Below are 13332 nucleotides of genomic sequence, written 5' to 3' on the forward strand. Positions count from 1 at the left end.
ATCCTCTTGACCTGTGACCTTCAATTAGGTGAACAGGTGTGCTCTGCCACTTGTAGGCTGGATCCCTGACCTTCTTGGCAGCTGGGGAGGAGACTATTTTCTGGAGCAGGGAAATTGCTAATGCAATTGCAAAGGGGGACACTACCAGAAGCCTTGAAGAATCTAGGTCTTGACCTCTGGCAGTAATGCAGCAGCTACTCCTCCCTGTTGGGTTTATCTGTGGCAGTAAAATAATGCAGTGGGAGTTGAAGGACTGCTTAGCTACTTTTAGACACTTGTCCAGGAGAGGCAGTAGGTGACCTGTTGTGTAATGTTATCAAGATCAATGCAGGTAGATTTGGTATGGGAGGACGTTCAGCCCTACCAACAATATTAGGAGAGTGGTCCTAGGAGGCAGAGAGCTCAGAGAACATAACTCCCACCTAACTCATGGTCTGGGACCATGTAAAGGAATCAAACGTGTAAATATGTTGAGGTCTTTCATAAAGTTTAAATTTTGAGTAGCCCTGCATGCCCCATGTGGTGGACACTTATCTGCCTAGGGAAATATGTGCATGAATCTTCTTTACAATCATCTTCCATTGATTGTGCAATCAATAATAGAAGTACCTGATGTAGAGAGTTGGCTGCATCATGTCACTGTGGGAAAGGTTTTCTGACCCCTCTTCTCCCCGCCCTCATATACCTTTACACATGCACAAACATTTTCTTACAGAGAGATTCTGAGTATTTGTACAGACAGTGTGAGTCTGTGTTTTTCTTTTTTTGTACCTAATTGCTCAGATAATTTTCAATTAGAGGGCAGATTTTTGGTGGGTAGGTTAGGTACCGAATTGTGTGCATAGGATTACTGATCAATAACTATACGCTGAAAATTGCTTTATCTGTCTAATGAAATCTCTAATTCCAATCTTCTAACATGGCTGGCTGGGGAATTCTGGGAGTTGAAGTCCACCCATCTTAAAGTTGCTGAGGTTGAGAAACACTCCCTTACTCTGCAATTATGTGATAATAAAAAGTTGTAATGTGCTCCACGGAAGATCTGTGGTGCATACTGTGTGTAGAGTATCTTCTCTTTAAAATAAAGCCCAGACACAGGAAACACCACAAACGTAAAGGGTGTATTGGGGATGGATTGCCTCTAAGATATATCCATGCAACCAATTCTGTATGTCCTATCCCATAATACTTTCAGGGGAAGAGCCTGCTTTCTTTCTTTCTACTCTGGACACAGGATAGTGCCAAGAGTTCTGTTCCTTTGATGCAGTGACTGATTGTCTCACTTGTGGAATACATGACACACATTCCAGCCCCTCCTTTCTGATGCTATTTTCCTTCAAAATCCCCCTTTTTCCCCTTGCTTTTATGACCTTTCTTTCCAGAAACTGCAACTCCCGTGCATTGCAGAGTAGAATGTCTTCGGAAGTAGTATTACTATCTATTTCTCTTGCAGGATTGCGCTAGGGAAAAGTGTACACTATTTATATAAGCAAGGAAAATCAAGCTGGGCAGTTTTTTAATAGAGATTGTAAATCAGCCGAGAAAGGATTAAGATTGGCTTTGCTGGTAAAATCTTTTTTGCGAACTCAGATCACAAGATCAGGCCACTCACCAAGGGGAGGAAGCAAAACCAGGGAAATAAAAATGAGGAAGAACAATCGTTTGAATTTGTGTGTGTTTGCAGGCAGCAAATTGAACAAGGAAAAGAGAATACATGGGATTAACGGAAGCCTGAGACCGCATTGCTCTCTTTTTGCCCCAAACATGCTGCATTTCTAACATCTCCCATTTTTCCCTCGGTTGCAAGTTCCGTGCTTTGTGCTCACTTTACTGAAAAGAGGGAGTGTATTATGCTGCACTGTTATGGACCATCCGAGCAGCGATTACATTTTGGGAAATTATTGCAACCCCTGTGTCTTAAATGCAGAAGGTGATCTAGTGTAGATCCTGCTAAAAATCATCTCCATGCCAACATTCACAGTCTAGAATTCCCAGCCTAGGAGATTTGTCAAATCAGGTTCCAGTTTTCCTTCTACTGGCAGATGAAAGTCCCTGCGTCCCTTTTGATTTAGTCAGTATTTTGCTGACTGTTTTTGCAGCTACAATTTTAACCTTAAATCATATATTATACAGTTGCAAGTCGCTCTGATATCTCATTTAAGGGTGAAAGTTCCTAATGTAAACTGTCCACCTGGCAAAAAGAAAAATTGGCTCTCTCAGACCAACTCACCTCACAGGGTGGTTGTTGTGGGGAAAATAGGAGGAGAAAGGAGTATTTGGTATGTATGTTTGAGTTATTTTTAAAAATAATAAAGGCAGGATAAAAAAAAAATCTAAAAAAAAAAATCACCAGAATTCTGGTAGGTTTTTTGAACTAGCATTGAATCTCGTGTGATCTCTAGTTCCAACTGCTTTGTGGAAGCTAATGGTTGCACAACACTAGGAAAATCTTCGCTGCGGGCTACTTTCACAGGCTGGTTGAAGCCACCTAACTCACTGTCAAATTTTCATCTGCTTTTTCTACATGTTTAGTCACTTTCCATCTGATCCACGCATACAAATATTGGGCTAGTCACACCCATCTTCACAAATAAGGAGCATAATCTATGCAAAGTTTCATCACTCATAATTTTAAGTAGAAAGGCCAAGTAGAAATGCAGGGAAGGGAAAATAAAAGCAAACGAGAAAGGAAAAAGATTTTGATTAGTATGGAATCATAGTTAGAACTGATCCACTGAAATCCTTGGGCACAGTTACAAAGTGTGACAAAATCGTGATCTAACTTATTTAACTAAGTCTGGCATAAGCATGAGAAGGTGCTAATTTGTTTGATTTCTGAGACTTATATACCCTCAATTTGATGCCCTACAAAGGATATTTAGGATATTGCTCACTTGGGTCCACAGCTCCATATTCTTTGGATATATTTACCCAGGGGCTGATCAAGACTGCAAGAGTATGTTTTTAAACATATAAATTCACTAAATAAAATGGGCTATAAAATCTCAATACTTGAAAACATTTCAACACTTGTGGCACCAAGGAGCTCTTCCAGGTGTGATCTGCTGAACTAAATGACTGAAGATGCTAGCAGTGTTGCATACAAAAGCATGAAACAGTAGAATTAAGAAAACAAACTCTCTGTACAATATTTCACTAGTCTCTGCAAACTCTTAATTTATAAGGAAATCTGTTTTGCTAGATTATTTTGTGTCATCATGAGTAAGTGCTACTTTTCATGCGTTGTGAAATGTATTTTGACGGCTGTAACTTATTAGGGGTATTTTAAATTTAGTACCTTAACACTAATTTACTATCAATTCTCAGAGATATTATTTTCTTTGCCAGATAAAATTTGTGCGCTCATGGTGAGATGTTAACACAACTATACTGAACGTTAATCAGTAAGACTCTTTTCTTCTAACTTGTTGAATTTATCTTGAACATTTTAATTAAAACTCATAACCCAAGCATTATTCAGTTTTGTGTATAAGATGTTATTTACAACACGGTAGTAGAATAGATGAGAACACTGAGTAAATTCTTCTTAAAATGTACTTGAAGGTTCAAACAAGAATCAGGAAATAAATAAATCAGGAAAGTCTAACAGGAGGCCCCTTTAAACAAATACATCAAGGTCATTTTTATTTTTATTTTTCCAACATCTTTGATTAACATGAAAACAGAAGATTTTCAGATCATCAAACCAGTTTCACAATCTGCTGATATTTTTGCATTTCACAGAAATAACCCTGGCAAACATTAATTAGATGAATGTCGGTGTAATCATTAAACAATATAAGGCATATTTACACCATCCTTACAAAACAGACACACAGCCGTACACAAATCCTCATAAGGTTCAATTCCAAAGGCATTTTACATTTATAATCTTGGCATTGAACAAATATTTATCCAAGCAGCATACAACCCCCTTTTTTTTTTTCCCCCTTGTGTGAGCTACTTGTCACTACGGTGCTCATGCAAAATGGAAATCTGCTTCATTTGTGCTAACTTTTAAAAATGCGTTTGCACTGAATTCTATTATGGTATCCTCAGACCCATTCTGAGGACAGAATTCCAGGCAGTGGAATTTTATATCACTGCCACTGTTATGGACACAGAATGGTGAGTGACCTGATGATATATTTATTCCACAGATGAGAAGGCTGAAACCCCAAATGTCTTGATCATGCACATTTTAACTATTATAAAAGAATCTAGGTTTTATTTTCATTAATTATATCCTTTAAAAAAGAAAGAGAACGGTCAGCCCATGTCCTATCCAACATCCAGTTCACAGAAAGAATAAGCAGCAGAACTCCGCTGAGTAGACCAAGAAGAAGTACACTCGGTAGAAACCGGCAATGGAATATACACCTAACGCGCCACTGATGTGATACTCGATACTGAAAAACTATAGCCCATATTTCTGTAATAGTTCAGACTGCCACGGACGTTTCCGTTCTGGAAAATCATCAGGGATGTGGATTTTTTTAAAATCCTGAATACATTTTTTCATCTCCTCTTCAACACTGAGCTTCTCACACACCTTCTTTTTGGAAAGGTTTGTTTCTCTGGACTTACTCATGAGAGTCTGGAAAAGTTCGCTGTTTCGGCGTTTGTCTGGTGGGGGCATTTTCTGTACTGGGGCCTTCTTAGATGGGCGATCCAACGTTAGAGTATTTGGCTGGTGCCCTGTAGGCTGCTGCGTGCTAGTCGCGTTCTCTTGAGGAGTGCTTGCTTCGGAGTGGCTCTCACAGCTCGAGGTGGACAATTCGTTGCAAGAAGTTCCACTCTCACTTCCTTTGTCTGTTGCCTTTTCATGCTTCCGATCTTCGTGTTCTTGTTTAGGAGACACTGTTCTCTGTGGTGGTCCTAATAAACAAAAGAGTTCAGACTGTTAGGATACAACAACTGATTTGCAAAAGCCTTCAATATCCTGTAAGTTAATTTTTAAAAACCAACTATAAAGGATTCCCACAAGCATGTAAGTAAGAGTCCACCTCATGTAACCTCTCTGTATAGAACCCGTGAAGAGACAACAAACTTTACTGTCTCCTTCCTAGCTCTGGAAGCGCCATAATCTTAATAGAAAATGGGAGGCTGTAGAAATGGCATAGCCCAATATAATCTTAATTGCCCTCCGACATATCTCCATTCATTTTACTTTTAGGGACAATGAAATATGTGTCTTCAGAATACTCTAGCCCAGTCAGGGAGCTTCAGTGGTTGAGGACAGATTTGAACCTAGGTCTTCCAGTCCTGGTCCAAAACCTTAAACCTTAATCGATCCCTACTTTTCCAGAACATCACTGCAAAGTTACAAAAGGTCAGGTGCTCAGAGGAAGGATCATGTAAGGATCCTCCTGCCTTGTGGAGGAGGGAAGAATCAGAAATTTATGGACAGGAGGGCAAACAGCAAAAGCAGTGTCGTGCCATTGCACCACCAAGCCCCACCCCTTTTGTATGTGCATCATGACATCACACTCATGGACAAAAGGGTTGGAACTTGCATTGTGACAGCACAACGCTGCTTTCATCATTTGGATGAAAGACTTTGATCCTGCAGGTCCCTTTTTCTCCATAAAGACTGAAGGTAACACTGATATGTAACTGAGACTTCTATATAAAATTGTGTTGGGCATGACAAAAAAACCCTTTTAATAACTAAGTTTACAGAACAAATGTTGCATTAATAAACATAATTAGCTTCTTAATAGAGTACAGAAGCAGAAAGAAATGGAGCTGTAGCAGTAAGATTGCCCAAAACAGCAAAGGCGGAATGCGTGTCTTGAGATTTTATTACAGATGTTAAATGTTCTGAAAGCTTCCCACCATAATAGTTACTGTTTTTTTATTGCACAAACACTGGTGTTGGTATCTCCCTTGCTTAAACAGAAAACATATGATATTCATAATCAGATCTGTTTTCAATAAATGTTTACCCTTTTTCTGACATACATTTTGGGGCTCACAAGCGTTCCAAAACGATGGGCAGTTGTGTGACTATTATTGAAAATAGGGGGAAAAACCCCATTTTGTTTTACATTCCTTTATCCACTTTAGGGTGATACAATGATTTTGCTGTGGAGAATTCTGTAGTAATGGTTAAGTGAAATTCTCAAAAGGGGAATTACTCTTTCAAATCATTGAACTTGATTGTGTGCATCTTGGATGTTGAAATAAATGCAACTGTTTATCAAGAAGGAAGGGATCCCCAACGCCCAGCAGACACCGCTGGGCCAAAATCGGCAAGATGGAGGAACTGGCATTGCGATGCAAGACCCCCCCCTTTTGTACATGCATTCGATGCTGATACATGTGAAAAGGAGTGGGGTTTCAATGCAATGCCACTTCCGTCACCTTGCTTTTTTTTGACAACTCCCCCCCTCCCAACCCTGCTGCCTCCATCCATTCCACCTGTCTCTAAGAGAAAACCTGTTTATGCTAACCTTCTGTTGATCTGGGTCCTTCCTAAAATAGCGAAGAATTGATATCAAGTACTTTGCTTTTATGACGGATGAGAAAGATCTCCCAATCTTTGACTGATCATTATGGATCTACCAGGAAGTCCCAGATCTCATGTGCCCCAAGTTTGTTCCAAAGCTTGGCAGATAAATGCAAAACATTCTACGGAATAAAGTCAGCAGACCATCCATCCCTCTCCTCTCTCCAGCTTGCCCTTTATTTTGCTCATTTAATAAAAAAAAATCGGGGGGGGGGGATCTGAAGGCACTATTTAGGAGGCTTACTAATGCATTGTGGATGCCTGGTCTAGCTATTTCTGAATATATATCTATTCCAGTTTTGTGGATAAACTTAAGCATTTTTTCCTTGCCATGTTTAAGAAAACTCAGAAATACAGCCAAACTTGGTTGGACCCATTCAGAACAGCTTTTCATATAAATCTGCAATATATGATAGTAGGCATGAATATTAACTTCCTTTTCCCCAGCTCTGTGGCTCCATTTTAAATCAGACCTGCTAATGCCTGCTTTTAAGATAAAAAAAAAATCAGTTGGTCACAATTTTTGCACTGCGTGTTGTTAATTCACCCTAACAATGCAATTCTGTACAAACTGTGGAAGAGGAAAGGAAGGGAGAGAGGCTCAGAGAAACAGGTACCATGAAACACAATGCAGAAAAACTATTAGCAGAGAAGGAAACTACTTAGCTCAGCCGAAATAACCCTTCCCTGAAGTTAAAGGAGCAAAAACACATAAAATGGGTGATTTCGGTTCTTCATTTCTGCATTAGAAAGAGGTTTGTTTCTAATGCAGAGGATTTTCCCTTCTTTCCATTAGTTTTATCTTCACTATCTCTGTCTGAATGCTTTACTCTGGATTCAAGACCAAGGCTTGGGTACAGTTAACATGGCAGAATGTGGCAAGGATCTGCAACTGGTTGAGAGGATTTCCTTTTTGATCCAGCACTTTTGAAAATCCTTGTATATAATATATGTTGGTTTTCAAGTAAAGCACCTTCACATTCACGCACTGTTCACTGACATTAGAAAATAGTGGAAAAGCACCCTGGACTCACTTTACAGGTAGTCCTTGTCTTACGACCACAAGAGGGATCAAAAAAATTAATCATTAAGCAGTGCAGTCATTAAGTGAGGCAGCATGTGACTGCACCTGATTTTATGACCTTTTTTGCCATGGACATTAAGTGAATCACTGTGGTCATTAAATGCAACATCATGTGACCATAACTTGCTGGCTTCCCCATTGACTTTGCTTAACGGAAGCCATCTGGTAAAGTCACAAATGGCAATCACATGACCGCAGGATGCTGCAACCCTCATATATGTGCAACAGTTGCTAAGCGCCTGAATCATGATCATGTGATTGCAGGGATGCTGCAACAGTCATAAGTGCAAGGAGCAGTCATAAATCACGTTTTTCAGCACCACTGTAATGTCAAATGGCCACTAAACGAATGGTCATAAGTTGAGGACTACCTGCATTTATTATTTATCCTTTTTCTAGATAACAGATTATTTCAAGGGCTGGAGAAACCACTGCATATCTATTGACTTTGCTAGATTGACTGGGATAAAAACAGTTTGTAAGGTTCATCCTAACAATCCTGACAATGACATGGGCAATCTTGACTTGGAAGCTGAGGAGTCTGAACTGATGCATCTGGTGATGGATAGGACTGGGAATGTGCCCAAGAAAATGTTCTCCATCTGGCTGGGCTTGGAGCACTCCTTTTGGCAGATCCTTTGCCATATGACCCTGGCAGAGTCATCATAAGCAGGCAGAGGGCATGGTGCAATCTTAAATTTGGATGGTTCAGAGCCTTTCTCATTAGAATCGTATTTTATTTTCCAGAACTGGTTGGGTGTTCAGTCAAGGATCTTTCCTACCCAGAACAATTTCAAAAACTGTTTACATATTTCAATTGACATAGACCTACTTCTTAACTGGGACTTCTAGAAGTTTGCTCCTACACTTCTAAATACTGCTTCAGACCCCAGTTGCTAATGTCTTATATGCTTGAATCTCGGGAGATGGTGGAAGGGGCAATGAATACTTTGTTTTCTTAACCATACTATGCATGGCAGATTACATAAACCATGTCCCAATTTCTGATCCTGACACGTGGGCACGTATTTGGCAGAGGAAACGGCCAATGGTCTTTATTATGCCTTTTCTGATGCAATAGGAAGAAAGCAAGTATCTCTTCTCTCACTCAGAGTAAAACCTGGGAGGAGAGGAACGATCAGAATATCATTGCATAAATTTTTGCCAAGATGTAAGCGAAAAAATGCACATTTTATTCATCTCTCGATTATAATGCTTGCATCCTTCTTGGATCACACACACAGACCACCAGAAATTTTGCTATGACCACATTGAATTCTTCTGTTAATGAAAACAGATTGCATTGTTATTGCTACAACTCTAATCATCCCAGGCAAATCTGGCCAAAAGATATGAGGCAATAATTGCTTTTACTGCAATTTTTTTAGTCAGTTCTAATTCACTTTGCCTTATTTTTTCCTCCCACTTGGATAAGCACAATGAAAGTCTAGCCTGCAGAAAAGTAAAATTAGCTACCAACATTGCTTCAGAGAGACTGGCAGGGCACTACCACAGTACTGCTCAATTGCATAATGATACGCAGCCATTTAGACTTAATAGAATTTCGTTCAGGAGAATATTCTTTCTCCTCTTCTCCAGAATGTTCATTTCACAACTTCTGAGCTTCCGTGTTAGCATGATAAATATCCTAAAATTGGAGGTATTCAGCTGAAGGAGTACTGAAATGTCACAGATAAACATTCCTCTGGTCTTAACTTCTGTAAAACATTAAGGGTTATTAACTGACATTGGGAAATCCTACCAGTGGCTGAAAAGGGCTGGACTAAAAAACAGCACTGAGGCACTGATCACAGCCGCACAAGAACAGGCACTGAGCACCAGATCCACAGAAGCAGGGGTCTACCACACTAGACAGGACCCAAGGTGCAGGTTGTGCAAAGAGGCCTCAGAGACAGTCTGACACATAGTGGCAGGGTGTAAGATGCAGGCAACCAAGTAGCTGGCATTGTGTACAGGAACATCTGCACAGTGTATGGACTAGACTCTCCCAAGTCCAGATGGGAGATTCCACAGAAGGTCATGGAGAATAACAGGGCTAAGATTCTGTGGGACTTCCAGATCCAGACAGACAGGCAGGTACTGGCCAATCAACCAGACATTGCAGTAGTAGACAAGGATCTAGAAGGACTAGATCGGTGGTGATCGATGTAGCGGTGCTAAGTGATAGCAACATCAGGAAGAAGGAGCATGAGAAGCTGGAGAAGGACCAGGGCCTGAAGGAGGAACTAGAGAGGATGTGGAAAGTAAAGGCCAAAGTGGTCCCACTGATGGTAGAAGCACTCAGGGCTGTGACTCCTAAGCTGGGAGAATTGCTCCAACACATCCCAAGAGAAACATCAGAGCTCTCTGTCCAGAAGAGTGCAGTGCTAGGAACAGTAAAGTACTGCACAGAACCCTCAAACTCCCAGGTAGAGGACCTGAGATTGAGGAAGACACAGACTACCCAAAATTTTCAATAATTATATGTGTGTATATATACACAGACACACATACATATATATATACACACACACACACACACACACACACACACAAACATAATTGAAATTTTTAACAACAATAAGAACTAATACAAACTAAAATAGAATACAAAAGAAGAAAGAGAAATGGAGAAATAAAAGAAAAAGCTAAAAGTGCTGAAAGAAAAAAGTAGAAGTAAAAAGAAAAAAGATAGAAAGAAGTGGCTTCCAATATTCTTCACAGCAGTGATAAGTACAACCTCTCTCTCTAAAGTTACATCATGACTCTCTTCTTTCTATAATCTATCCTGCCTAATCATCAAAACCATAAATCTTAAGTTCATTTAAAAAAAAATTATGCAAAAAGTCCATAAGGGATTTCCAGTCACCAATGAATGTAGATATCGTCTTTTCTCTAATCAAACAAGTCAGTTTAGCCATTTCAGCAAGTTCTATCATCTTCACCAATCATTCCTCCATGTAGGTATTGCCAAATCTTTCCATCTTTGTGCATACAATAATCTCGCTGCAGTTATCATATATAAAAACAGTGTTTCATGACTCTTTTCTAACTGTTTATCCATCAATCCCAAGAGGAAAAGTTCTGGTCTCAACTGAATGTTAATCTTTAAAATCCTTGGAATCAATGTATGTATTTGAACCCAAAATTTTCTAGCTTTTTTAAATGTCCACCAAGCATGATAAAATGACTCTTCTTGTTGTACACATTTCCAACATAAATTTGAAGTACCTTTATACATTCTAGATAATTTTTCTGGTGGCATATACCAATGGTACATAATTTTATAAAAATTATCTTTAAAATTATAACATACTGTTATATATATTTCAATCCTTTCAACCACATATTTTCCCAGTGTTCCATCGGTGTATTATAACCAATGCTTTTAGCCCGCTTTATCATACATTCTTTGACTGGTTTTTCTTCTGTTTCAAATTTCAGAAAAAGTTTATACATTTTAGCAATTACATGTTCAGCATTTCTACACATTTCCATTTCAAATTCTGTCTTACATTTTGATACCATGAATTATTTTGTTTACTTTAAGTCTTTCTGAAAATTGTAAGAAAACCATTGACAACTATATTCCTCTGTCATCACTTGTTCTCTTGATTTTATTTGATAAAGTTCTAGTATCAATAGAGGTGAATATGCGTAGCTCAGCGTTCAACTGTGGAGTCCTTGGGGTTTGTAATGAAACGTTTGCAAGAAAAGAACCAAGCTCAGAGAACCCCAAAGACTCCACAGTTCTAGTACCTCATGATATGTTAACCATTTATCTTTGCCTATTATTTCTCATCTATAAAATGCTTCTTGTGCTGAAAGCCATAAAGGTCCTGGATTTATATCTATTCCATATTCTCAATCTGGCATGTCTAACATAATGATTTTTAAAATCAAAACTACCATTGAGTTTATTGTACCAAATGCCGCCCAAATCTGTGGCCATATTCTTCTAACTCTAGAAGTCCTTTATTTCTCAGCAATACCCATTCTTTCATCCAAACCAAACAACAAGCTGCAAAATACAATTTCAGATCAGGTAAGCCTAATCCTCTTCTTTCCTTTGCATCTTGTAATGCCTTATATTTAACTTGTGGCTTTTTCCCTTGCCATACAAACTTTCTGCCATTGTTTAAATGGTACATCAGCTGTCAAAATGGGTATTGTCTGAAACATAAACATCATTCTAGGCAGAACATTCATCTTTATCACAGAAATTCTCCCCAACAATGACAATTGTAGTTTCTCGCATCTTGACATGTCCTTTTTAATTTCATTCCATATCTTAACATAAATATTTGAAATAACATACAATTCATATTTGTCATGGTGATACCCAAATACTTTACTTTTTTCTTAATCTTAAAACCAGTTTTCTTCATCAGTTCTGTTTGATCCTCTATTTTCATATTTTTTGTTAACATCATCATTTGATTATTAGTCTTAAAACCTGCTAGCATACCACATTCTTTTAATTTTCCATTAATATTTCTATTCCCTTTAACAGATCCTTGAAAACCAACAGCAAATCATCAGCAAATGCCCTTAATTTATAAGTCTCTTTTTTGATCTTTACTCCCATTATTCTCTCATCTTGTCTTATATCTCTATTCAATATTTCAAGAACTGAGATAAACAGGAGAGCATCCTCTTTATGGGCATCCTTGTCTTGTCCCTTTTTGTATCTCAGAGGGTTTTCTTAGTTCTCCATTAGCAATTATTTGTGCTTTCCTTGAAGTGTAAACCAATCTTACCTATTTAATAAAATTCTCTCCAAAGTTTGTAAACCCAAAAGCCCAGTTCAAATTGTCAAAGGCCTTCTTAAGAAAATCAGTGCAGCTTGTTTTTCATTATGTTGCTCCAAATATTCCAAAAACGCCAACACATTCCTAATATTATCCCTTAATTGTCTTTTAGATAAAAACCTACATTGATCTTCATGAATAAGTTCTTGTAAAATTATTTTCAACCTCTCAACCAAAATCATTGTAAAAAAACTTGTAGTCATTATTCAATAATGGTATCGGCTGATAGTTTCTTGTTAAAGTCAAATCTTGGCCCTCTTTAGGTATTTATGCTATATTAGCCTCTTTCCAGCTGTCTGTGTGATGGAATGGAATTATGAAGGCCAGGCTCAGGGAGATAAGCATTTTCTTAGCTCGCCGCAGGAGCGTGGGAACTACAAGAGGATGAGACTGGCACCTCCCTGAGGAATTCACACTGTTGTGGCTGTCTGTCTTGGGACCTGGGGTTTCAGTCTGGGAAGATTCTTGCTAGAGGTTGTAGCTAATAAACATAGCTGAACTGATTTTGTATTGTCTCTTGGAGTTCCTTGGGCTAGGCCTGACATCAATCTACCCAGACTGAAACCCCGGCTCCCAAGTCAGCCAGCCACAACAGTGTGAATTCCTCAGGGAGGTGCCAGTCTCATCCTCTTGTAGTTCCCACGCTCCTGCGGCAAGCTAAGAAAATGCTTATCTCCCTGAGCCTGGCCTTCATAATTCCATTCCATCACAGTCTGGCATCTTTCCCCTCTGTAAAACAGAATTCATATTTTGTAAAGGTTGTAAAAGTTCATCCTTGAAACAGTTGTAATAAGAAGCCAGTAAATGATCTGGTCCAGGCACCTTTCCTGTTTTAGTTTTTTTTTTTTTATAGCATCACAAACTTCCCTTATTGTTATAGGTCCATTCATAATCTGTTCCTGTTCAGTAATCTTCAGTAAACTTTG

At 38.8% G+C, this 13332-nt stretch overlaps 1 protein-coding gene across 1 annotated transcript in view; it reads right to left on the minus strand.

Annotated features, from left to right (window-relative positions):
- Positions 1–3495: 3495 nt before the first annotated feature.
- The window catches only part of KCTD8 (potassium channel tetramerization domain containing 8), a 77415-nt gene continuing 67578 nt past the window's right edge, over positions 3496–13332 (minus strand). The window contains exon 2 of the mRNA XM_088131164.1: positions 3496–4878. Coding sequence (XP_087987290.1) covers positions 4418–4878 — 461 coding nt within the window. The 3' untranslated portion in view covers positions 3496–4417. The remainder of the gene's footprint in view (positions 4879–13332) is intronic.

This window comes from Python bivittatus, unplaced genomic scaffold (assembly GCF_059951505.1).
Source record: "Python bivittatus isolate LINGU-HERP-01145 unplaced genomic scaffold, Pbiv_v1 ctg000970_np1212, whole genome shotgun sequence".
Lineage (NCBI taxonomy): Eukaryota > Metazoa > Chordata > Lepidosauria > Squamata > Pythonidae > Python > Python bivittatus.